The following is a 27,496-nucleotide window of genomic DNA, read 5'->3' on the forward strand; positions in this document are numbered from 1 at the left end:
CAAACAAGTAAACTTACCTCTATAAATGTGAATTCTTTAGCCCATGAAGAGTTGGCTGGATCTGGAACAGCTTTACTGTACCACCCAGATAGCAGAACAGAGAGGAAGGAGAAAACCCTAGCAAGAAATAGTACAAAACAATATATTCCTAAACTTTCAAGTTTTAATGTTCTCCAAAGTTGGATTGTGTGAGTAGATTTGCAAAGTATTAATAGCTACACAGGGAGACGTGCATCCGGCACAAGGACAATGAGCAGTATCCAGTGCTGTCACAGCGTCAGCACTAATGACATTGTGTCAGTGTAAAAGCCAACACTAGTGCGAAAGTATTGGCGCTTGCCAAAAGTGAAAAAGCAGTGGTTTGCCACCGTATTTCGGTGGCAAATCACTGCTTTTCCCCTTTGCCTGCCTAGCAAGTGCTGATAATGTTGTGCTAGCGTTGGCTTACACTGGCACTGTGACAGCACTGGATACTGCCAATATCTTTAGCTGTTGGAGGCTTCACAAAGGATATTTTCCCTATACTGATGTGGACTCTGCAGGGCCAATTGTAGGGGCCTGCCTAAGATGACAGATTTTGATGTATCATTAAAATGCAACATACCACCACCACCACCACCATGGGGACACTATTTGGATTTTCTGGCTTGTTTTTCCAAAACATCTTGGAAAAACAATGAGAGGAAACCTCAAAGGTGCTGAAGAATTAAGTTTTATTTAGCCCAGTATGTTTTGACTCGTCTTCAGGTGCACTGATTGAACAAAGCAACCTTCTATACTGTCTCTTCTCTCATTATTTCTGCATCAGTTCTCTTCCTCCTTGACCAACATGTCTGGGACAATTGCTGAATCTTTGTGAGAAAAAACACACACATATAGATACCAACACTTGCAAACTAGAGCATGCATATTTACTTTTCCATAAGTCAGCCAAGTCTGGAAGCCACAGCGTTGGTTTCCTGACCATGAAAACCAAATATTCATGCTGCATCTTGTGTGTAAGTTTTCTAAAATATATCCAAATAAATAAAACATTGTGTGAAATGACTGATGCTCAGTTTCCACAATGGTTTTATGAAAAACATACAAGTTAATGATTATACATAATTCCTGCCACCAATGCTGCTGACTTTTGCTTTCACCTCCCCGCCCCTTTCCTTTGTACTTAGAGGACACACTGACACAGTTACTTCACTTTACACGCAAAGCATCAAAGTGCTGTTCCTTCCTGCTTCAAGAAACATCTGTAATCCCTTGCGTCTTTTATGCTGGGACTTCCTTCACCTCTCAGCGCTCTTGACTGGAGAGGGGTGTAGGAGGTAACATTATGGGGTATAATATAATTAAAAGGGGTCCTTTCCATTCTCTTTAGCTGTCAAGGAGCCATCATGAGCTCATGAGTCACAACCTGGCTAATTCTGTTGTAGCATATGATAGATTTTCAATGTGTTCCTCAGCAATGAAGACATTGACTAGCCTAGCCTGGTAAGATATTTATGAATGGACTGAAATACCAAAACTGGATTTGTTGATGACTTGCAAAACCCATGACTTTCTTCTCTTTGGAGTTTTCTATTTAAAAGTTAATGGGAAGCCAATAGGAGGTTTGCAATTTGAGAATTATCAACAACCTCAGATATGCAGACGATACCACCCTAATGGCAGAAAGCGAAGGGGATCTAAAGAGCCTCTTGTTGAAGGTGAAAGTGGAGAGTGCAAAAGCTGGTTTGAAACTCAACATTAAAAAAATGAAGATCATGGCATCTGGCCCCATCACTTCCTCGCATATAGAAGGGGAAGAAATGGAAGCAGGGACAGATTTTATTTTCCTGGGCTCCAAGATCACCGCAGACGGTGACCGTAGCCATGAAATTAAAAGACACTTGCTCCTTGGGAGCTATGGCAAACCTAGACAGCATAGTAAGAAGCAGAGACATCACCTTGCCGACAAAGGTTCATATAATCAAAGCTATGGTTTTCCCAGTAGCAACGTATGGCTGTGAGAGTTGGACTCTAAGGAAGGCTGAGCACCAAAGAATCGATGCTTTCGAACTGTGGTGCTGGAGAAGACTCTGACGAGTCCCCTGGACTGCAAGGAGGTCAAATCAGTCCATCCTAAAGGAAATCAACCCTGACTGCTCATTGGAAGGACAGATACTGAAGCTGAAACTCAAATATTTTGGCCACATAATGCGAAGAGACAACTCACTGGAAAAGACCCTGATGCTGGGAAAGATTGAAGGCAAAAGGAGAAGGGGAAGGCAGAGGATGAGATGGCTAGATAGCATCACCGATGTAACGAATATGGACTTGAGCACACTCCGGGAGAGAGTGCAGGACAGGAAGGCCTGGCGTGCTATGGTCCATGGGGTCACGAAGAGTTGGACACGACTGAACGACTGAACAACAAGGGCTTGACCACTTAAACTGAAAACCTTTTTCTACAAGCTTTTTTTTTTTAAATCAATATGTACCACCATGTTATATGACATTTGCTTGCCATTATACATTTAGAATCCACAGTCATCTCAAAAGATCAGAATATTCACTTACTTTGGCCTAGCAGATGGTACACAACAGACACAGGCTGAAAGACCCACAATAATACAGATGACAATAGTACCCCAGTCAGGTGCATCTGAAAGTACAATAAGTCTGGTAGTAAAACATGTTTTTAAGAAATATGGAACTTTCATAATGCAAGAGTTTAGAGAAATTTATCCAAACCTGTTGTTAAAAATCAGGCATGTCTACCTCTGATGCCCTTGGCAACTTTGGCATGTAAATTTAGTACTTTGGAAGATTGTTCAGGTGGACTAAACATTTGATCTGTCATTCGTAAACTTTTTAATGTGCTATGTACCATCCCCATAACTTAGCTACCTAGGACTTAGCCTGAATAAAGTTGAGCAAGGAGTAACTATATCCAATAAGATTTGGGATGCAGGATGCTCTACTCAATGATGCTTGATAAGCAGGAGTTGAAGGACTTTTTTCTGTCTAAATGTGCATAGGATTGTGCCTTAAGGCAACTTTCTATTGATTCTTCTCACACAGGTTTTAGAAGCAGAATGTCATAATTACTCGTTATGTAAACCACTTCTTCATTCCCCTTAGGGCTCTCTCCGGCCGTAGTGGAAGCCGTCATCCATATAGCATATGCAGTACCCGGCTGTACACTTTCTATTGGAAATGGCTGTGAGTCTGTTGTAGAGATATCTAGGGGAGAGAAGCGAAGGAATGACTGTTGCTTTCTGGATGAGGGAAATACAAGAAGAAGCTAGTATCACACCACAGGTACCTTTCCCCAGCCCCACACATCCAGCTCCATGATCTAAGTATTTGTTGCAATAGACTGCAACTTCAACAAATACTTCTGAACCTGACCACCTTCAGCTTATTTATTTATTAAATTTATTAATCGCCCATCTGGCTGGTCACCCAGCCACTCTGGGCGATGTACAACACACCATAAAACAATTTAAAACAATAAAATTCTACCATAAAATTTTTTTTAAAATACCCTAACCCACCCCAAATGCCTGCCTGAACAACCACGTTTTTAATGCACGACGGAAGCTCATTAAAGAGGGGGCATGACGGAGTTCCCTAGGGAGGGAGTTCCACAGAGTGGGGGCCACCACAGCTTAGGGTCTTGAAATTTATTTATTTCTGAAATGCATAACCTGCTTTTCAGCTGAAATCATTTTCAAAGTGATTTTACAATGAGAGTAAAACAATCAAAATTACAATTAAAAAAACCAAAGCAACAAAGCTAGAACAGCATAAAATAATAACAGGATGCTAATGTCCTGTGCTGCAGGGGCAATTTAATAGCACTGCAGCACAGCACAGCATGGCAAGACAAGGGAGCATGCCATGTTGCCATGGCAATGAAGCAACATTCCCTGTCATTTTGCACTGCATTGTGAGGGGCAATGGAACCACCTCCAGCTCAGCAAAATAGGGACCATTCACCAGTTGCCTTGGCAACACAGACACGTTCCCTTCCCCCTATATCAGAAGTGCAGAACCTCTGGCCCAGGGGCCAAATCTAGCCCTCTGGGGTTCCTCAGAGGCCCACGCCCTCTGTCTCTACCCCCCTTTTCAACCACCAATCGTTTGGTAGTTTCCAAGCTGTTGTGCAATTTTTCCCCATTCTAAAATATTGAAATGCCTCTGCTAAGGCTTCATTAGTGGCAGTAAGAGCTTTAAGGAAGAGGGCCTTTTCTGCTGTGGCACTCTGGCTGTGGAATGAGTTCCCTTACAGAGGTTCGCCTGGCACCTACGTTATTCTCCTTCCAGTGTCAGGTGAAGACCTTTTTATTCTCCCAGTATTTTAGCATTTTAGCTTCCTAGTCTTTTAGCTTTGGTGTTTTAAATCTGTATTTTAAATCTCTGCATTGCTGCTAGGTTTTATTCTGGTTGTACTGTTACATTGTGGTTTTAAGCTTTCATATTTTATATTGTTTTATGCTACGCTTTGTGGTTTTAATTTTTGTGAACCGCCCAGACAGCTTGAGCTATTGGGCGGTATTGTTGTTCAGTTGTTAAGTCGTGTCCGACTCTTCATGACCCCATGGACCATAGCACGCCAGGCTTTCCTGTCCTCTGCTCTCTCCAGGAGTGTGCTCAAATTCATATTCATTGCATCGGTGATGCTATCTAGCCATCTCATCCTCTGCCACCCCCTTCTCCTTTTGCCTTTGATCTTTCCCAGCATCATGTACTGTTCCAGTGACTTTTCTCTTTGCATTAGGTGGCCAAAATATTGGAGCTTCAGCTTCAGTATCTGTCCTTCCAATGAGCAGTCAGGGTTGATTTCCTTTAGGATGGACTGATTTGACCTCCTTGCAGTCCAGGGGACTCGTCAGAGTCTTCTTCAGCACCACAGTTCGAAAGTATCGATTCTTCAGCGCTCAGCCTTCCTTAGAGTCCAGCTCTCACAGCCATACATTACTACTGGGAAAACCATAGCTTTGATTATACGAACCTTTGTCGGCAAGGTGATGTCTCTGCTTCTTACTATGCTGTCTAGGTTTGCCATAGCTTTCCTCCCAAGGTGCAAGCATCTTTTAATTTCATGGCTACAGTCACCGTCTGCGGTGATCTTGGAGCCCAAGAAAGTAAAATCTGTCCCTGCTTCCATTTCTTCCCCTTCTATATGCCAGGAAGTGATGGGGCCAGATGCCATGATCTTCATTTTTTTAATGTTGAGTTTCAAACCAGCTTTTGCACTCTCCACTTTCACCCTCAACAAGAGGCTCTTTAGATCCTCTTCACTTTCTGCCATTAGGGTGGTATCGTCTGCGTATCTGAGGTTGTTGATAATTCTCCCAGCTATCTTAATTCCAACCTGTGATTCATCTAACCTGGTGTTTCTCATGATGTATTCTGCATATAAGTTAAATAAGCTGGGTGACAGTATACAGCCTTGTTGTACTCCTTTCCTAATTTTGAACCAATCAGTTATTCCATGTTTGGTTCTTACTGTTGCTTCTTGACCCTCGTACAAGTTTCTCAGGAGACAGGTAAGGTGGTCTGGTACTCCCATCTCTTTAAGGATTTGCCACAGTTTGTTGTAATCCACACAAAGGCTTTAGTGTGGTCAATGAAGCAGAAATAGACGTTTTTCTGGAATTCTCTTGCTTTCTCCATGATCCAGTAAACATTGTCGATTTGATATCTAGTTCCTCTGCCTCTTCGAAACCCAGCTTGTACTTCCAGTAGTTCTCGGTTCACATACTGCTGAAGCTTAGCTTGTAGGATTTTGAGCATAACCTTGCTGGCATGTGAAATGAGCACAATTGTACGGTAGTTTGAACACTCTTTGGCATTGCCCTTCTTTGGAACTGGAATATAAACTGACCTTTTCCAGACTTGTGGCCACTGTTGAGTGTTCCAAATTTGTTGGCATATTGAGTGCAGCACTTTAACAGCATCATCTTTTAGGATTTTAAATAGCTCAGCTGGAATACTGTCATCTCCGCTAGCTTTGTTGTTACTAATACTTCCTAAGGCCCATTTAACTTCACTCTCGAGGATGTCCGGCTCAAGTTCCGTGACCGCATTATCATGGCTATCAGGGACATTCAGATCTTTCCTGTATAGTTCTTCTGTGTATTTTTTCCACCTCTTCTTAACTTCATCTGCTTCTGTTAGGTCCCTGCCTTCTTTGTCCTTTATCATGCCCATCTTTGCACAAAACGTTCCCTTGATATCTCCGATTTCCTTGAAGAGCTCTCTAGTCTTTCCCATTCTATTGTTTCCTCAATTTCTTTGTTCATTTAAGAAGGCCTTGTTGTCTCTCCTTGCTATTCTGTGGAACTCTGCATTCAGTTGGGTATATCTTCCCCTTCCTCCCTTGCTTTTCGCTTCCCTTGTTTCCTCAGCGACTTGTAAAGCCTCATCAGACAGCCACTTGGCTTTCTTGCATTTCTTTTTCTTTGGGATGGATTGAGTTGCTGCCTCCTGAACAATGTTACAGACCTCCATCCATAGTTCCTCAGGCACTCTGTCTATCAGGTCTAATCCCTGAAATTTATTCGTCACCTCCACTGTATATTCATAAGGGATATGTTTTAGGTCATACCTGAATGGTTTAGTGGTTTTCCCTACGTTCTTCAATTTAAGCCGAAATTTTGCAACAAGGAGCTCATGATCTGAGCCACAGTCAGCTCCAGGTCTTGTTTTTACTGACTGTATGGAGCTTCTCCATCTTTGGCTGCAAAGTACATAATCAATCTGATTTCGATATTGACCATCTGGTGATGTCCATGTGTAGAGTCGCCTCTTGTGCTGTTGGAAAAGAGTGTTTGCTATGATCAGCGTGTTCTCTTGGCAAAACTCTATTAGCCTTTGTCCTGCTTCATTTTGTACACCAAGGCCATGCTTGCCTGTTATCCCAGTTATTTCTTGACTTCCTACCTTAGCATTCCAATCCCCTATGATAAAAAGGACATCTTTTTTTGGTGTTAGTTCTAGAAGGTGATCCCAAGATGTCGATGTTCAATCTTGCCATCTCATGTTTGACCACCTCCAGCTTACCTTGATTCATTGACCTTACATTCCAGGTTCCTAAACAATATTGTTCTTTACAGCATCGGATTTTCTTTTCACCACCAGACACATCCACAGCTGAGTGTCCTTTCAGCTTTGGCTCAGCCGCTTCACTCTTTCTGGCGCTACTTGGAAATTCCCTCTGCTCTTCCCCAGTAGTATATTGGACACCTTCCGACCTGAGGGGCTCATCTTCTGGCATCATATCTTTTAGCCTTGTGATACGTTCCATGGGTTTTCTTGGCAAGAATACTGGAGTGGGTTGCCATTTCCTTCTCCAGTGGGCCACATTTTGTCAGAACTCTCTGCCGTGACCTGTCCGTCTTGGGTGGCCCTGCACGGCATAGCTTATGGCTTCACTGAGTTACGCAAGCCCCTTCGCCACAACAAGGCAGTGATCCATGAAGGGGATTGGGTGGTATAGAAATGAAATAAATAATAAATACTAGAAAAATTAGCTCAAATGTACTGTCCTGGCCCCTTTTGCCTTTTGCCCCACCCACCCCTGGAATGTGGCCCCCGAGAGATCCTCCAGAATGGAATTTGGCCCTCAGGCTGAAAGAGGTTCAACAGTCCTGCCCTGCAAAATGGGCAAGCACATTTGTGCCTTTTTATCCCGCCCCCTGCAAATATTGCTGAAAGAGGAACTCCTTTTCAGAGGGCAAAACAGTTCAGGAAACAAAGCCTCCATGTTGGCACCATCCAAGAGACCAAACTGTGCCATGACTAGAGATGTGAAGGCCTGGAAAAATTCTGAAAATTCTGGGAAAGAACTAGTTTCCCCCCCATTTTTTTTGCAAAGACTGATTTTGTGTTTTCCGAAACATTTGAAAAATTGAACAGCTTTGGATTATGAAATATTTTCTGTTAGAATTTAAGACAGGGTGTTTATATATTGTTACCAAGCCTTTACTCCCCCCACTGTGACATCTAAAAACTATGTAATGAGAAGACTTTTATAGAAAGACTAGAGATGAAAATATCTGGAAATAATGAAGCCATGGGGGAAAATATTTTTAAATCCTCTCTCTGAAATTCTCAGCAAAGTTATTTCTTCCATTTCTTACTAAAATTATTGATCCAATATATCCTTTACTGATAAACATTTTGGGATGCTTCAAGTCATGCTCAGTTTCCCAACATGTGAATAGAGTCACCACTTCATAATATGAAAGAAAATGTTCATTCTTGACACTTTGGGTTTTGTTCTACAGAGTTCTGTGTTTCTGGACTTGTCTTTCTCTGCCTCCAGTTCTTCCTGCTTCTTCTACCTTCTAGGATGATTCAGATGTTTCAGAGACTACTTGCTGAAATTCCCTCTGGTCAGGCATAGGGTGTTTCTATATTAAGCAAAAAACCTGCAAAACCCCACATCCTTTCCAGAGCGTCCTGCTTTGGGTTTCTTTGCGGGATTAGGAAGGGCTTCTTCACAAGGCAGCCATGTGGTTTGAACTGGGGGAGTGCCTTCCTCCCTCCCTGGCATGTGTGCAAAGGAGTGGGGGGGTTCTTGTTTTCATAGCTTAACGTCTGCTGTACTCTTTTCTCGCAGCCCCCAGAAAACCTCTGACTTACTTCTGAGTAGACAGAAAATGTAAGATTGTGCTGTAAGTCTGTAACCCCTGGCACACCTATGTGGGAGTAAGCCTCATTGAACTCAGTGGGACTTACTTCTGAGTAGACATAAGAACCCCCTGTAAGTCCGCAACCCTCAGCACACTTACTTGGGAGTAAGCCCCGTTGAACGTAATAAGTAGGCTGACCATACGTACCGTTTTAAATGGGACAGTACCATTTTTTTCATATTTCCCAACCGCCCCGCCATTTTAATATAAATGTTAATTTTCTCCCGTTTTTAATTTTTTTGTGAAAAACTGAGTGCGTTTATCATAATGCTCTATGCTAATCAATGTGTGCAGTAAAACTACTAGTGTGACAAAAGAGGAAGGTCCATTTACTTTATCCAGTCAGGGCCAGGCTTCTTGAGCTAGCGACGATCAGACGCCGCCCCCTTGCTTGTCTGCAGTGGCGGGGAATTCAAGAGGCGGGAGCTAAGCCCCATTCAGCGTGTGGGAGCCAGGAGGGTGAGTCTTACTGTTATTTCTACGATAATTCCGCCCATAGAGTTTCTTTCTGCCCTGCATTCAGTTTGATTCAGACTTCTCAGACTCATATTTCGGTTCAACAGGCCATTAGCTATTTTTTTATTACAGCATAACTCTCCGGTGGGACATTAGCATATACCAGCTTGTGATAGCAGTCATTCCTTTTTTTTTCCTTTTTGGTGTATGTTTATGGTTTTTTGCAGTCTGACCACTGCAGTCCTGCATTAGAGTGTTCAGTGTGGTATGCCATACAGATTTGTTTACTGCTTATGTGATATTTAATAAGTATTTTATATATGTATATTTATGAGTGTTTTTTGTGTGTATATGCAATAAATTAGTGTTATTCATTTGCGCCCCTTTTCATGTTCTTTTGCAGTGAGTTTAGGTTGTTTTTTAGGTCTCTTATAGCCTGAGAGAGCACAAAGGGAGCTGCAGTTGTTTTGTTATATTGTGTAGTATACAATAGGAAGTACAGCACCTGTCGAGAGAATATTTTCTGTTATGAACGGTATGTGGTCAAAGGAGAAATCTAGATTAAGTGTTGAGACAACGAAGGCTATGTTAGTTGTAAAACAAAATTGTGTCATGGAGCATGAGAAGTTTTATGATAAGGTGTTGAAAGACCGAAATTTGCTGCGTAAGATTACTTCATTGGAGAAATATTCATGGTACGATTGTGGTGAAATACACTCCCCCTCTACGTCTACCTAAATTTTTGTATGAGTTCTGTCACTGAAGAATAATTGTTAGTTCAATATGTTCATGTAGTAAAACTTTTGTTATCGTCTTACTTTTTCATGAATACGGAATATTACATAACCCCATCCTGTTTTTGTCATCCCAATATCCCGTTTTTGTTTCAAGGAAATATGGTCAGCCTAGTAATAGGGTGCTCTGAAACAGCAGAGGACATTGCTTTTGAGCTTGGTGGGGGGGATCAGATGTGTTTCCCTTCATTGCAGGGAGGCATTTTACCCTCTTCTCCCTCCAATCGAGAAATGCCGTGGAAGGAGATGCAATCGGCAGGTGATTCTTGCCCTCTCTCCTGTCAAATCTCATCCTGACCATGCCCCCAACAACTGAAAACAAACACCCACAGCAGGCAGACACAGCGGTTTCTTTCGCTATTGGAGAATTTCATAGGGAGGTCATGGCGCTCCTGTTCCATGGGCTGGAAAAAATACCACATTTATTGCATTTGGGGAAAACATGAGATAGGCTGAAGGAAATGGCGGGAGAAACCCTGGAGGGTAACAGCATCATCTAAAGAGCCCGCAAACTTCCGAGAGAGCTATCTCAATAGCAGTATAAAAACTCCATGTGATGAACCCCATAAACTAGGAATCTAAAATGTGTTACATATTACTTGGTTTGCTCATAAAACTAATCATGTTTGGCATATTAAAATTTTAATGTATAGTTTATTCACATAGTAATTACAAATTTACTGAGTTCACTTTTTAAAGTTTTCAAATATAATGATAATATTATGAACAAACTAAGTTATACTTAACATAACTTTAGGGACATAAAGGCTGCTTTACATTCCTATAGCAGTCTTCTCCAACCTAGTGCCCTTCAGATGTTTTGGACTACAATGCCCAGCACTCCTGACCACTGGCCATCCTGCCTGAGGCTGACAGGAGGTGAAGTCCAAAATATCGGGAGAGCACCAAGTTGGGGAAGGTTGTTGTAAAGCAACAAAGTTACTTTAGATCTGTAAGGAGTGCTTTAAAAAAATTGCCTATTTTTCAGTTTTCCCCCCAATTTCCAATTTTCTCCCCCAAAACAGAAAAAAACTCCCCTCCCCCAGCTTCAGAATTTCTGGAAATTTTACATCTCTAATCATGACTTAAACAGCTTCAGATCTGGCTTCAAGCTTTCTAGCGCTTAGATTTTTCTAGAGACTTTTCAGAAAACTACACCCCCTGCCCTCTGTCTAAAAGAGGTGCCCCCCCATTTTTCAGTACCCTATGCAGCACAAGGATCAGTGTGCTAATTTTTAGCAAGTAAAAACCTACCATGGACTTTAGGAGGTGTGGTGAAGAATCTGTTCTGCAAATATATCTTGTAGCCAACAATGCAGCCTACTTGTTGATTGTCTGAAATTTCTTCCCAGGAGACCAAAATGCGCTCTCCTTTTACTGTTGCATTAATGTGAGGTCCTGTTAATGGGGCTGCAAAACACAAAACCTTTGTGAGAAAACTGAACTAGCTTATTAGGCTGGATCTCAAACTGAGTATCTATCACTCTTACGTTTTGCTGACACATTTTCTGCCGTGGAAGCTGCTTTCCCTGCTCTGTTCTGATAGAGTGCAAACACGCTGATGTAATAGCACACGTTAGGCTTCAGATTCTCTAGGAAGGAGAGAATTATCTTTGACACACAATTGACGGATATCTATTTAATACAACCTTCCTCAACCTGGCATGTGTAACTCCCATAATTCCAAGCCAGCATCCTTCCACTAGCTTCCGTTGCGGCCCCATTATATACACATTTATCTGGATCCATCCCATAGATTAAATATCAATACAAAATCATGATTTTAAAGTTCTGCATTGCAAAACCTATTTCTGGAACCTGGAAACACAAATGGAAAATAAATGTGTTCTTCCTAAAGTCAGATAAAAGGGGGTCATTGTAAAGTATGTAGAGGAAGAGGCTTAGGAAGAGCCTTGAGTATAGGCCAAGGAACACATCACTTCCTTCTGGGAGATGGAGTTCAGTAAATGTTTCTGGGCCTTTCTCTATAACCTTGAGGACTAGTCGAGAAACACTTTATATATTAAACAAAACAAGCAGGAAGCAAAGTTTGTGCTGCTAAATTTCATACTGAGTTGCTGAAGCACAGTTTCAGAGATTTTTGAATCTGTTTATATGCTACTAATATGAGATTTCCATCTTTGTTCCTGGTAGTTCTCAGCAAGCTACTGATGTTTTTTTCCCCCCTGAAAATGGTGGATCACACTTTGAAATGTGCTAGAACGTTCATAGAAGTCAAACTGGTAACTTTCTCACTATCATATGAAATGTCTTATGTGACTCAGTCCTTTAGCAATGTCGATTTGGAATACACACACACACACTGCTAAAAGACTGAGTCACATAAGAGGTTTCATATGATAATAACAAAGTTACCAGACGTTTGACTTCTATGAATGTTCCAGCATATTTCAAAGTGTGGTCCACCATTTTCAGAAGAAGAAAAAAATTTCAGTAGTGAGCTGAGTCAGAAGGTGGTGAATTGTGATATCATATGTGTAGAAGAGGTGTTAGAGCCCATACAACTATTATTACTCTCACCACCCTACAGGGCAATAGTTTATGATGGCTCCTCCCTTATACTGTATTGGGTTATGTGACTCAGTCCATAGTGCAAGTTTTGACATTTTATTGTTGTTGGGTAGCCTGTTTTTCTTAGATAAGCTCAGCTCATTGGAACAGGCAGAAGACAGATTATTTTCTGCCTGTAGAGATTTGTTTTAAGTTACTGCGATCAGCTCTGGCTTAAAAGAGATCATCTTGAGCCAAAACTAGAAGACAAGATAAGCTATTGTGCAGTGTAGAACTGGGATTTAATGTGTGAACAAAAAAGGAGACCCTGTCCAAGAAGCTGTAATAGTTCAACCTTGGCCAGGGACACAGAGCCAGTCTTTCCCCTAATAAACAGTTAGCAATGTCTGTCCTCCTCCTGTACTATGCACTTACCTATTATTACTGTAAGATTGGATGCAGGAACCTTAAGCCAGGTTGAGTGGTTTTTCAAGTGATTGCCTTGATGGAGCTCTGCCCATTCCACTACATACCCATTGATAAAAAGTGCAGAAGCAAGAGGTGCTTTCCATTCAATAATGATGCTGCTGTTCTCTATTGATGCAGCAGAGAGATGGTTAGGTGGTGGCAGATCTTTGAAGACTGAGAAAGCAAGAAAAAAAATTAATTCCTTAACTGAACACAAGAGAACGAGTCTAGTCAGTCTTGAAGAAAGTCAGCTTATGCAAGTGAGAGAAAATCCAAGAGGAAACTAAAACATGACAGGCAGAAAAGTTAGCAAACTGAAGATGCGGTAAGATCTGGAACTGGAGAATGTAAGTCATCAGTGTAACAGGGTTCATAGTTAATACAACTATGTTCCTGGGAAGTCTGGATGTCAGCCGATATAGCAATTATTTTATAAAGCACCTAAGACAGGCACTATGCAAGATCATCATCTGCAGGTACTGCAAAGCAACCACAACAAAACTGTCTATTTAGATACTTCCCTACTCTCTCCAGTATGAAATGATGGGAGCGTTCCCTGTGATCTAAAATCTACTCAGTACTAACTGAAGCTGAGTGCATTTATAGCAGTGTCACAACCATGTCTCCCATCACCCCGGCCAGGACAATGTTGAACTGTTATAACTGAGGCCTGTAGTTGAATGATGAACTAAGCTAAACATGGTGGTTCAAGTTCTGCCACATGTAAAAATAAACATTCAATTGTGTAGCTTTTCTATAGATAGAACCATCTTACCTGTAATTCCAAGTTTAGTGGTGATGTAGACAGATGGGGATATTCCCCGTGAGTTGTAAGAATGAATTGTTATGTTGTAGTCTGTCTTAGGAGTGACTCGCGAGAAAATGGTCTGTGTTGTAGAATCTGTTTCCACTGCTCTATGATGCTTTTGGTTCAGGTCATGGAATGTCACACTGTAATTATGGCTTTTCCTTCTTGTTTCTGATGCACTCGATGTCTGTAAAGAAATAGGTACAGTTTTTCTTTACATGTTGTTTTACTCCACCCACGCACCCTGCACATAAGTATTACCAGCAGTTTAAAGCCAGCATTCAATTTCCTGTCCAGTTAGGACTGGAGAAACACAGGTTCAAAACCCCTGCAGTCATGAAGCTCTCTCTTCTTTTCAGCCTGTCCTACCTCACAGGTTGTGAAGGTAACATGGGGGTGAGAAAGAACCTTGTGTACTGCTTCAAGCTACGTGGAGAAAAAGCAGTATATGAATGTAAACATAAACTACTGAAAGGTTAAAATTTATTGTATTTTCAAAAATTTCTACTGCACTTGTAGAAATTGCTCGACAGTTTTAATCTCACTTACTCCAAGAGAAGCCAAGCCATGAGACAGAGAATTGCCTAAGGACTTCTTCTTTACGTTGTTGGTTGAGCAAGAATATGGACCTGGCCTCATATATTGAGGCGCCTCCATATTGGTCCAACATTTTAAAACACAGGGTTCTTTCAGCTGTGCTTGCAACAGCCCTCTGATGTCATTCCAACTTGATGGGTGGGGGTGTGAAGCTATGAGAGAATGAACTTGGCTGCAGCAACAGATGGCAGTGTCTCCTCACCCCTGCCTAAAAGTCCCTTAATTGTATGTATCACTGCAATTCGGCAAGAAGCAAACTTTGGGGGTAGTGGTCAAGGATGGAAGTGGAGTAAGGAGAGTGCCCACATCCATGATGCATTGCATGGTGGGAAAAGGGGAATCTTGATATTGGTCCAATTGGACCAAAGCAATGAGAAATTCTACATTTGCTCTTCCCAAGATCTCCAGATACATTGGCTTCATACAGAGTATCTTCATTTAGCAGGAGAAACCAGACTAGGGCACTCAAAATACAACCTCTCTGTATTAATCAAAACTAGTTTTTTTTAATAAACAAAATTAAAATTGCCTAAATAGTTTTGGAACAAAACACGTGTATTTATTGAAGTGCTCAAAGGGGATATGAGGGAGAAAGAAACATAAACATGTAATGTTGCAATCCATTAGTGCAGTGATCTTCACTATTTTTCAAGCAGGAGCTACTTTGGCTCCAGGCACCCTCTCCAGGACCACTTGGCCTTTCCAGGGCTGTGGGGGGGGGGACCTCTCCTCACCACCCCCCTGCCAGGGTCATGTGATGCTGTGCACCAGACTTGACTTTAGTGCCTTTGGGGGTCTCTCCTCCCCGTCCTTCTCCACATTATCTAAGCAGCAAGTCACCAAGTCACCAGCCAGGCAAATTCTGACAGGATCGCTTGGTCCTTGTATTGTGATGGATCTTCTTCTCATCACTGAGAGGGAGTGCTCTGCTCTACTCAGTGTCACAAAATCTGTGAGTGCAGGTGAGTGCATGCTCCCTGCAAACTCCATTTCCCCACCACCATCTGCATCATTGCAGCTAGCCAATCACATTGCTCTTTGCCTCCTGGGCTCCCCCCGCCCCCCGCACAGCTAACTGGCTGATTGCTCCTGCATTATTCTCTGTCCCTGCCTTCTGCCCTCTTACAGCTGAGGAGTGGTAGGTCTCCTGACTCCCCACCCCCAATTCCTCCACTCCTAACCTAGATCACAGCAGCTGGACCACCACTAAAACAAACAACAAGGCAAAGCTAAGGAGCCCCTGCTAAGAGCAAGCAGCTAGTGCAGAGGGAGAGGGCCACATCTGAGGTGACTGGGAGCTGTCACTAGCCCTTGGGCCTTGCAGTGAAGCACACTGCATTATTGCATTGTAGGACACCTTGTGAAGGATTCATAAATAAGAACATAGGAACAGCCATGCTGGATCAGACCAAGGGTCCATCTAGTCCAGCCTTCTATTCACACAGGGGCCAACCAGCTGTCAATGGGAAACCCACAAGCAGGACATGAGTGCAACAGCACCCTTCTGCCCATGTTCCCCAGCAATTGGTGTACATCGGCTTACTGCCTCTGATACTGGAGGTAACACAGAGCCATCAGGACTAGTAGCTGCTCATAGACTTCTCCAGGAATTTGTCTAACCCTCTTTTAAAGCTATCCAAATTGGTGGCCATCACCATATCTTGTGATGGCAAATTCCATAGTTTACTTTATGCTGTGTGAAGTACTTCCTTTTATCTGTCCTGAATCTCCCACCAATCAGCTTCATGGGATGACCGTGGGTTCTAGTATTATGAGAGAGGGAGAAAAATGTCTCCCTAATCACATTCTCCACACTGTGCATAATTTTGTACACCTCTATCATGTCTCCCCTTACTTGCCTAAATCCCAACCAGAAGTAAGGATGATTGTTGGATGGGAAACAATACCACATGTTTAAGAATGAACAAAGAGAGTGAGGGCATGTTCAAAATGCAGCATGCCCTCACTCTCTTCTCAAATCCAGTAATTGCTGAAGTAACTGTCTGTGGGAACAAAGCTATACCAAGAATCACCCGCTCTAAATAAAGATGAAAATTTCACAGAGCATACAACTCTATACAGGATAGGACTGATGCAAAAGTCATACCAAGTTTTTGGTTCGGACACCCATACCATAGCACCTTCAACTTTGCTTAGGTGAATAGAAATTCTTACCTTCCAGAAAAGGGTAATCTTCTGCATTTGCATAGACACATCCTCCTTTAAATACCAGACATTAATGGGTTCAAATGGCACTAGGTAAAAAGAGAAAAAGAACTCTTATCATGTAAAATTAATATGAATTTAGGAGTGACTTTGCAAAGTTCTGGACAGCATGCAGGAAACCATCATAATTAGGAAGAATGGTTTGCGTTGTGCAACAGCAGATCTCCACTTGGGAGTGAGGTAGGCAGTGAGTCCTATCGGCATGCAAAATCACTAGATGCCCCCTGCTCTGTTCATAAAACCTCTGCCCAGAGCCAGATCCTGGTAAAATGAAACTGATGCCCATGTTTTTGTCGAAATACTAATTTCATGGTGTTTAGATTGCTGATGAAGCTAGCTTTAAAGGGGAAGAGGCACAGAATGCCTAGATGGCATCAGTACATATGTTGCAACCTCACCAATTTAGCCTTATTTTACTCTCAGATAATAATTTTAAGTAGTTTATCTGCAATTAGAGAAATGATGGTGCTAGTCCTGGATGTATATTCCAGAAATGTTCCATTGACAAAACAACAGGACAACTTTTTTATTTTCATGGAAGAACATAAAACAAACCCTGCTGGAACAGACCAGAAGACTGATTTAATCCAGCATCTCATTTCCCATAGCGGTCAGCCCACAAGCAGAACATGAGAGCAATAGCCCTTTCCTGCTGTTCTTCAGCAACTGGTATTGCTACGTCTGATCCTGGAGGTAGTGCAATAGTCATCATGGCTAGTAGCCATTGGTAGCCTTAACCTCCATTAATCTGTATAATCCATCATTTAAACTGAAATATTTCCATTCATAGGTATAGGCTTAAAATGCCAGCAGGCATACAGGAGTGTGAGGGTGGCATTCACACCTCTTGCATCAGTCAGTGTTTCAGACAGAAACAGATACTTTTAATAGTGGTCAACGATGCAAGGATTACAATTCACAGTAACATTTTGGTATGCTTGACAGCAACCCCAACAGATCTCAAGAAGATTAGAAGTTTAAAATCATGCTATTACACCATTGTTGAAACCCTTGTATAATACAAAAGAAACGAAACTTTTCAGCATGGTTCTGTATGATCCTGCTTCAGCTAATTATTCTCCTGTAAAAGATGTTGTAACTCTTTAGGTTTTACAACATGAGGGAAAGTTTAGTGCTCAGAATGTGCTTTATGTTAGCCTTCCCCAACTTGGCACCCTCCAGATGAGTTGGACCACAGTGCCTATCATCCCCAGCAAGCTGATGTCATGCTGGCTGGGGATGATGGGATTTGTAACACATCTGGAAGATGCCAGATTGGCGAGGTCACTTCCTTTCAATCTCTGGAAAGTTTGTCATTAATTACATGTTCCCGTATTTTAGTTTTATAGATCTTTTCTCTCCCCTAATGTACTTAAAGAGAACTTCTTAGCTGAAGCTTGTCCAGAGAGTGCTACACTAAGGCCACATCAGTGCCACATGTATTCAGTATATGCACATTAAGATGGTAGTCGAATGGTACGCAAGCATCGCCCATGGCACAAACATTTTTGCAAAGTGGTCATCTAAAGACCATGTCCCAAAAGTTGCTATCTTGGCAACTGGGGTTGGATCCAGAGCTCCACCTGCAAAACAGGGCTGGAGGAAGCTGGCTTTTCTGAAAGTGTTCCTCCAAGGGTTGGGGACCCTGCTAAGTGGGGTGGTCTGTGGTGCAGGAGGTTAAAAGGAAAGGAGGAGATGTCAGAAAATTGGGTGGAGGCAACTTCTGTGAGTAGAGCAGAAGATGCCTCCATCAGATGTTCCAACATCTTCTCCTTTTCCACTCAACCCCACATGTCACATCCCATCACACTCAGCATGGTCTCCCTGACCCTTGGGGGAGCATTTCTGGGGGACTCAAGAATGGCAGTGACAGAAGTGGATGGGAAAGTCAGTTTTTATCTAGGGATGTACGAAAGTCTTACCTGGCTCCGTGCCAGGCAATCTGTGGTGGGGGGGAGGTGCTCCGTCCCTGCCCCCGGAATCCTCCCCAGACCAGCTCCACTCCGCTGCGGCTCCGTGGAGCTGCCTGCCGGGGCCAGCCACAGCCGGAGTTCCATACTCCAGCCGTCGTAGCAGCTGTCATTTGTGTGCTTGCAGTCAGCCGTGATAGGCTACGTAAGTATTTACGTAGCCTATCACGGCAAAGAGCAGGGATGCAAATGGCGTAGCGGCCGCCATTTGTGTCCTTGCTCTTTGCCATGATAGGCTACGTAAATACTTACATAGCCTATCACGGCTGACTGCAAGCACGCAAATGGCAGCCGCAGCAGCCCGGCAGCAGCTGGCCAGGAGACCAGCCAGAGCCGCCGTCGCTGCCGCCACATCAGCCGCCAGGTAAGCTCTGTCCCAAGTGGATTCCTGCGGGTGGTGGGGGTGGGGAGGCCGTTCCACCACGGATTCCAGGGGGCCGCTAAAGAATCCAGCCTCACTGGAGCCCGTGGCGGAATTCTCTGACATCCCTACTTTTATCAGTCTCATTACATGGTGGATCTTTGGATACAACCCATTGTGTTTCGCTATCCCAGGTACAGAAGCAATAAACAGTGCTATATAGGCCTATCATGAAGAAAGCACACCAGCTCCTGCTTTACCTATGTGAAAATACCTAGCTTGTTGCTTATGTGTGTGCGTGTAAGTTTTGGAATAGCTCTGATATTACTTTAGATTTTGCAAGCTAGACACTATTGTTCCATAAATTTATCTCGCTTTCAATATCTGGTGTTAGGCATACATCTGATATTAGTTATTTTTTTGCACCCTTACTATTTACTGGGTAGAATCTACTGGTCCAGAGTCTGTAACCCCCACATGCTTATCCATTAGGGCAGCGGTGCTGAACCTCTTTCCGCCTGTGGGTTGAATTCCCTTTTGGAGAAGCTCTCGAGAGCCACAGTCCAATGGTGGGCTGGGCCGAAAGCAAAAGGGTGGGGATCAAAAATACCAGCATGTTTTAGCTTTTCCTGCCAGTACCTAAGCGTTAGGAGAGGCAGTTCAACATCTTAGAAGGGGGAGAGGGAAATGTGCAAAAGCTGGGAAATGACCAAACAATCGGCAGCTGGAAGAAAGTGGATGGGACCCAGGGAAGAGGGCACAGCCCTCTGGGGATCCCAGGAGGACCAGATTTTCCCCCGGGGCCAGAGGTTCTGCACTCCTGCACTAGAGACTGTTCTATGTCCACAAGTTAGCTGCATACACAGTTCCCTGTGTGGGTCAGAGCCCCTCTGCACAGGGGAGCCACAGCCACTGTGAGAGGCTTATATCATGGACTTTTGATGGCTCTAATCTAGGTGTAGTCATGCCTTGCTGGATGTCAGGATTCTTTTAGCCCCCACTTCACTTCAATGCCCAAACATACACAGACGAGAGGCTTCAGTCTACAGCTTTTAATCCATTACTCCCCAGGGTCATACAGATGCAAATTCTCAGGGAACTCTCAGTCCACAAAGGAATGCCTTCAGGGGATCCAAATGGAATTTATCATAGTTGCCCGCCATTTGAAGAGGGAGGCAGTCTCGCTAGCCTAACTTAAGGGGGGGAGGTCCCTCTCTTGTCGCGAGGCCTCTAAGCACAGCTTTTCACACAAGGCCAACTAGGTAGACCATCTAAGTTCCGCCCCTGCCTTCTCTCTCTTTACTCTGTGCCTGCGCCTGGTATCTATTAGGTCAACCTCCTGTTCGCTGCCTCTCATGGGGGGTGGGTGAGGAGGGACCCTCAAGCTCAGCCATCTGGACGTTTGTAAGCTGAGAAGCAGGCCTACTCATATCTGGACGAGCTTGGGAAAACAGCTTCCCCATGTCTGATGGTTGTCCTTCAGAATCTGAAGTGCTTACCCACTCCCTGCGCTCAGAAACACCCCTGACACTGAATGCTATTTAGTTGGACTTAATAGGGCTACGCATTTGATCCATTATGCTCAGTAGGAATCAGGTGAGCATTGAAACGCATGTCTGCATCAGATGTTTGGGGATCTTTCTTGCTGGTTTATTTGTATTTATTCATTTACTTTTTATTTATTACATGTATATCCCACCTTTCCTCCATTGTGGAACTCAAGGTGGCTCCATGTAGTTCCCAGGTGGTCTCCCCTCCAAACAATGACCAGACCCAGACTTGCTTAGCTTCAGCAAGCTGGCTGCCTCATGTGCCTCCAGACTATGGTCTGGATTTGGAACAACTGTAGCTACATTTCATGAAATAGAGGGGGAAAATCTTTTCCTTCTGGCTGGAAGCATGAATCTGTTGTCTATAGCAGATTTTAACACGGGTTCAAAATAAATGCTAGGCCTATGCTGTGATTCAGTTCTAGTGCTTATTTTCTTACCGGCTTCTGTTTGAAATGCCATGCTCCAATCACTCCATAAGCCTCTCTTGGGAAAGAACCTACAGGAAACCTGGAATTTATATTCTGTATCTGGCTTCAGGTCATGTAGATTGTATCTTCTAGTATTTATATTTTCAAGCTTGAATGAAAGAAATAAAAGTAGATGGAAGCAAAATAACAAATGCTGGTATTCATGACTAGCTGAGGTTCCTCTACAGAGAGAGAGATGTTCTCTGCTTATGTTTAGAGAAACTCTCCAGCCATTCTGCAGATATTCTGTGTCCCAGATATGCATTGCAAGGGAGATGCATTGTCTTCTCAACTAAATGCCAGGCCAAGAAAGTATCTGGGATATATTACTAATTCCCTGTTGGAACCAATGCTGCATCTCTCTTGTAACACAAGCCCTCATTTTGTTTCCTCTCTCTCTTTAGAGATGCATGGCTAAAATTAAGGCTTGCTCAGCATTTATTAACATTGCTGGAGCCATTAGCACCTCATTAATGGAACCACACTGAAGCATAGTGTAATGTTATTCCCTTCACTGTCAGTTGAAGATGTTATGTTTTACTTTTGCTGTCAGGCGCTCTCTGGGTAAAGAAATTACGCATCCATCAAAATGGTGAACAAACATATAGGAACCTGGAGCCCAGGTATGTTCTATGACACCTGCTTCTATCAGTACTGATGTCAGGTTGTGAGTCTATACAGATGTGCACATATTCGTGCCCTGAAATTGGAATGTCTGCAGAATTAGAAATGTGTGGTGTGTGTTTTTGGCTACTCCTGCTTTTTCTCTCTCTCAGTGTTTGAACAGGCCTGGCATACTCAGCGTTATCTGCTAGCATGTTATCCTGGGAGATATTCTAGGGATCTATATCTCTGTATTTATCCCATGCTTTTAGTTCTATCTAAATGGGAGGCTTACGATGGGTATAGAAAGAAAACTTGAAATTATTTCTGTAAATAACCAGGGCATCATATATGGGTACCACGTTAATAATATAACATTTAGAAAATATTACCATGGTCCAGGAATTACTATGAATTGGTCGGTATCTCAGTTTAAAGTGTTGCGTCTCTTGTTGATCTTGCCACAAAACAGTGCAATTTGCTGCAGAAAAACCATCACATTTCACTGAGACATCCACTGGAGAATGAGGCTTCACTGATTTGAGTGACCAAAAATACATTAAAAAGAAAAACACAAAAATATTTTTCAAATGACCAGTGGCAATGCACAGAAAGCTCAGTTCAATACTAGTAACAACCTAGGATCCTGCCAGATCAGCCCATCTAGTCAAGCATTCAGAAGTAAGCCTGACTCCCAGGAAAGGGTGGGATCCAGAATCTGCCTTCTGCAAGAAGGGACCTTCCATGAAGAAAAGGCTCTGCTCATGGAAGTTATCTCTGCCTGATTTGGGGTGTGTGGGTGGGTCGTGAATTGCTGCTCTCTTGTGAATTATCTCAAAGACAGGCTCTGTTTACTGAGGATCTCAATTCCCAGCCCTCTAAAGTGGTGGATCAGAGGAAACTGATTATTGCCATCCCCAGAATGATGACTCTCAGTAACTCAGTGGCTTCACAAAACATCTTCTGTTTAACCCCACATGAAATTTATGAATTTTGGAGCCACTACAGATTCCCATTACTACATATCTCTGTTCTATATTATCCTCTATTCCAGCGTTCTCTCCATTATAAGCAAGACTGATATTCTCGCAGGTGTACTGATGACTCACAAATCTAAACAAATTAACAGCCGCACCTCCCACATTATTTTTCATTTATCTGATTGAGAAGAGCTGGCCCCACCATTAGGAAGAGTGAGCTGGCTGCCCCGGGCAGCAGATTTTGGGTGTCATGAAAGGAGAGCAAATGGTTAGCTTATTTTGTTTGTTATTATTTCATTTTTACTGCCAGCAAGGAGGAGAGGTGTTGGTGGGATTTATTGCCACAGATGGCAAAATAACTTGGCTGGCCTTGGGTACTACGCACCTTAATGGGGTGGGCAGGGGGTGGGGGGAGGATTAGCTGCTCTGCCTCATTCAGCATAATATCTTGGGCCAGTCCTGTGACTGAGATGGAAAGAAGCAAGCCTGTGGTCTCTGACCACAGGATGAGGGAGAGTGATTTCACCTCACTGTTGCTGATGGTACCATTGCAAATATTTTAACAAACAGGATGAACAAAAAACATCCTACTGCAATCTGGGTCCATAGGGAAGCCCTCACATGATCCATTCATATGGGCTATCTGTTGTCATGGCTTTAAAAAAAAATACAGACAGTCCCTTACACTCTGTGTTTTTTTGCGTGAATCTGCTCCAATTCACACAAATTCATATTTCACAGTTGCTGAGGGAATAAGTCACTATCACATCTCTATTGAACAATGGTTCAGGTTGAGCATTTCTCTCTCTCTCTCTCTCTCTTTCTTCAACATTCACACTCATTTCTGAACAGTGGGCGGAATCCAATGTTGCGCAAGTAGACTTCCACTCACACAGTGGGACTTTCTCCTCCTCTTTTCCATCCCTATATTTCCTCTACCCTCCAAAATCTGTTCCGGGGGGTCCCTCAACTCTCAGGAGCAGATTTTGGGAGTGCACTGGGGGTTGCAAGGGGGAGGGGGAACTGCAGGGAGGGGGGTGCAGGGGTGAGGGGGTTCCACTGATGGAAGTACTTGTGTTAGCAGAACAAGTTAATTAGATTCCACCTAACAGTCCCCTATCTGTGCTTCATCAACGTCTACTTCTGATGTTTTCCCCCATACCATTCTCCAAATTTGAGAAGCATCTTCGGATATGCCAGGAAAAGGGGGGGGGGGGTACTGTTTAGAAAAGAAAATGAAAATCCCCACTGAGCAAAGGCTTCATTTCCTTTGGATTTGATTTGATTGGGAATAGGACGATGAGAATTCTATTCAAGGCAATATTTTCTTGAAATCCTTTGGTGCCAGATAAATAGGATGAACATATTTGAGACAAATTCCTTAGGTTTACCTATGTCTATTACTGTGAATTGAATTGGTTGGGATGAAGTCTTCCCTAATCCATTTGTAGCAATGACCACAACTGTGTAAATAGATTTGAAGTCCAACTTTTCTATGAGGTCCATTGAGCCGTGGGTGGAAATGTCCTCTTGCAAAAATGTTCTATTGGTGATTCCATTTGTTAGCCTGCAATGGAAAGCCAAGCCTGGATGAAAAGTCTGAATGTCCCTTTTCTGTTAGGCAAAAGGATGTAGCTCTGTTGCTGAGTTAGATTAATTTCAGGCCTATGTAACATTGTGTGACAGTAACAGAATGCCATGTGACAGTCCTCTATTTTTGAAGGGCTGCCAAAGAACAGTCCTCTGTTTCGAAGGCATCCTCTGTTTGAAGGGCTGCCCCCTCTGAGTTGGTATAGAAATAAAGAGCTGTCAGAAAGAAGAGGTGGGCTGTGAGTTGCCCATCAACAGAATCTGGACAGCAGACTGAACAAGGAGCACAGGTCACCTGGTCAGGCTTCCCTACTATGGTGAGATGTACTGTATATCTATTCAGATCAGAATAATTATTTCTCAGTTAGCATCTATACATATATATTAGCATATGCAAATGTTATGCAAATCAGTGTCCTCTTTTGTGGTGATTCATAAGTGGCCACTCTTGGGATGTGCAGGAGTGAGTGAGTGAACACAAGTACAGAGAAAGCTGAGACACAAGTAAAACTTACTGTAATCTATAGTTAGTATCAAGGTAGGTATAACGTCCTTTGTCCCACGAACAAGTAGTATATCCATTTTTTCCATACTGGATGCAGGATATATTTTTTGGCTGGTCTGGAGGAACTTAAAAAGAGACAACTGATCAGGAACTGGGGTATAATATCTGTTCATATGAATCAATAACTTGGAATTTGTTTTAAAGCCCTTTGGAAATACATGTCTGCAAATAGTTCCTATTTGCTTTACTTCATTTAAAAATAATATTATGAGAAAAGTAATGTGCTAAGAGCAAATGACTGTACTGCTGACCCAGAGTTATAGGAGATTTATGTAGGGTCCTCGACTAAATGTTGCAAGTGACTTTTCATTAGCAGTCGTGCAATATTTCTTCCACATTCAATACTGGTGATGTATATTTGTATGATGGGGAAGAGGTTTATTCCTGTGTTTAGCACTTAACAAAGAAATCTAGCTAGTTGTGTGCTCCTAGTACAGGAGTTGCACAGTGTGTGAGGAGTGGGAAGAGCTCAGAATCTGAAAATATATATTTTGAACTCTTAACAACCAAAAACTTTACTCAAAGGGGCATAGCCAGAGGAGTGGATTTGTACATCTTTTTTTCAAATTTTCTTAGAAACAATAATATCATGGGCACCCATGAAAGATATGAACACATTCCACACAGCAATCTCTACAGCACTAGAATTACTGTCTCAAGACGATAATATTTTCCTTGGTGCAAAAGTGCTTGTAAAATGTTATATCCGTTGCTCAAACGCTCTAAGACCTTGAGGGAATGCAAACAACAGACTACGCACAATAAAAGCATGTTTATTGCACAAACTTCAAACGGGGTGAGACCCTAAGTTAGTCTGATCTGTAGCCTGTTTTATCCTAAGGCTTTGGAACAGATATTATTAAATAACAGAATCCTTCTGCAACAGTTTTCTTGAAAAGAGAGAATTAATGCCTGTGCACTGCACAAGTGCTAGAAACCACAGGCATGACCAGCCAAGCGAAGCCCGGTTGATTCAGCTAGAGAGTAAAGCACAAGCTTAAATACCCTCCACTGAAAATAGGATTTAAAGGTGCTTAACATTGGCTGGATTGTGCCCATGGGTGCAATCCAGGAATCTCTCCACCACAAGGCTCACTGAAATGAATAGGAGTTACACAGAAGTACAGAGAAGGGATAACACTGCATTCTTCTAATGCGCTCCCCATTCTTCTGTAAACAATCTTGAACCGATGGCAATATACTTCCATCCGCAAGAACGCTAGGCAAGAGCAAGATATACGAGGTCAATTTGGTCCAATATAAGAACTCCAAAGGTAGAAAATAATGGGATAGACCAACCTTTCCCAACCTGGTGCTCTCCAGATGTTTTAGATTTGAACTCCCAGCAGCCCCAGCCAGCAATGGTCTGGAATGCTGGGATTTGGAGTCCAAAATACCAGATTGGGGAAGGTTGGAACAGACTTACTATTACATTTTCCCACCCCTGCTGCCATGCTGTGTTTTTTTGACAATCACATCCAGTCTGTTAACATAGGCAAAATGCTTACAAACAAAAACATCATCTTACTTCCAACGTAAATGTAAATTCCACATATGAGCCATGATGGCTTCTTTCCCATTGGACATTGGCATTCAAACATCTGCCTCCCAAATCTGTGAAGAAAAACTTGAGCGCTGACTGAAAGGCCATTGCTGCTGCTTAGTTCTGAGTGGTTTTGTAAAATGGATATCTTGTGTGTGTCCTGTAAACTGCACCATCCGCTACTGTTCAGCCAGCAGGACAGAGTCACTGTTGATCCGTGCAACATATATATGCCAGTAGCATTCATGCCTCCCTTGTAATGAAGAAAATAAACACTGTGTGTGCACTGCAGTGATTCTGTATATTAGGAAATAATTTGGATTTGGATCCCAGACATTTCCCCCTGTCCCAAGAAGAATGGTGTCACAAATTGGCCTTTCATGCTGAAAACAAAATGCCCTCATAAATGCTTTCCTTACTTGTTGTACCAGTCATCCTGACCTTGGCAACTATATCCCAAATGCAAAGGTGTCCCTCTTTTTTTGCCCTAATATTGCCCTATTATTGCCCTAAACCAACCTGGTGCTCTCCAGATATGTTGGACTACAACTCCCATTGTCCCCAGCCAGCTTGACCCATTCACACACTGGCTGGTGATGTTGGGGCTTGTAGTCCAACACACCAGGAGGCTGCCAGGTTTGGGGAGGCTGCCGTAAAGTCTCTCCCAGTCCTGTACCTGCTTCTTAACTATCCATTTAGATTCAAAGGCCCATGTCCCCCCTTCTCTGCTGTATCAATGCGCCTGTTGCCTTTGTCTCTGTCGTTTGTAGCCATAACGTTATAGAATATGCTATCCAATGCACACTCATGTCACATAGGATTGCCAGATTTGACTGTTGAGCCTTGCCTGTTGTAAAGAAAGGGAGAATTTGCAGCTTCATTTGCCAATGTTTTGCCATGGCAGATGAGCTGGCAAGCCTAGTGTTCCAAACTTGTAACACAGGAAGCAGGTAACTACCTTATAAGACGGGTAGGTAACCTGTGGGCCACATGTGATGCTCAGCCTAATTTAATGTGGGGTGGCACGGGGCAGGGGGGAGATGCAGTCCTGCAAAGTCTGCCCACTCTTTGCTCTGGCTTCTCTCACTTTTGACTTCTATACATATTTAGATCTATAAGAAGATATAGAAATTATACAGTTTGTGTTACGTTCAGCTTGAACAAAGATTTTCCAGTGCTTTTATCCCAGTGGAGTCATTTACTTGTGCAGTAAGTCTAAAAGCAATAGAATTGTCATTTTCTTCTTGCAGGATTCCTCTGCATTTAACAATTGCTTGGAAGGTAGATATTCAACAGGTGATGTTATTCACATCACTGCATTTC

General features: G+C 42.9%; 1 protein-coding gene across 16 annotated transcripts in view; it reads right to left on the reverse strand.

Annotated features, from left to right (window-relative positions):
• The window catches only part of IL12RB2 (interleukin 12 receptor subunit beta 2), a 72,973-nt gene that overhangs the window by 23,430 nt on the left and 22,047 nt on the right, over window positions 1-27,496 (reverse strand). For 12 of the 16 annotated variants that reach the window (XR_014790514.1, XR_014790515.1, XM_084852270.1 and 9 more), the window contains 13 exons: window positions 26,159-26,426; window positions 24,581-24,695; window positions 23,867-24,042; window positions 21,888-22,030; window positions 20,863-21,001; window positions 16,491-16,570; window positions 13,686-13,905; window positions 12,878-13,084; window positions 11,422-11,523; window positions 11,186-11,341; window positions 3,085-3,219; window positions 2,554-2,638; window positions 18-117 (listed from right to left, as the gene is read on the reverse strand). Coding sequence is in view for 14 of the 16 variants with exons in the window: in XM_084852270.1 (XP_084708396.1) it covers window positions 18-117; window positions 2,554-2,638; window positions 3,085-3,219; window positions 11,186-11,341; window positions 11,422-11,523; window positions 12,878-13,084; window positions 13,686-13,905; window positions 16,491-16,570; window positions 20,863-21,001; window positions 21,888-22,030; window positions 23,867-24,042; window positions 24,581-24,695; window positions 26,159-26,426 (1,926 nt within the window). In the remaining 2 variants the exon portion in view is untranslated. The other 4 variants (XM_084852263.1, XM_084852258.1, XM_084852262.1 and 1 more) reach the window with 4 other exon arrangements.

The sequence above is a fragment of the Heloderma suspectum genome, chromosome 4 (genome assembly GCF_057233095.1).
Source record: "Heloderma suspectum isolate Gila_16-S chromosome 4, 16-S_ref, whole genome shotgun sequence".
Lineage (NCBI taxonomy): Eukaryota > Metazoa > Chordata > Lepidosauria > Squamata > Helodermatidae > Heloderma > Heloderma suspectum.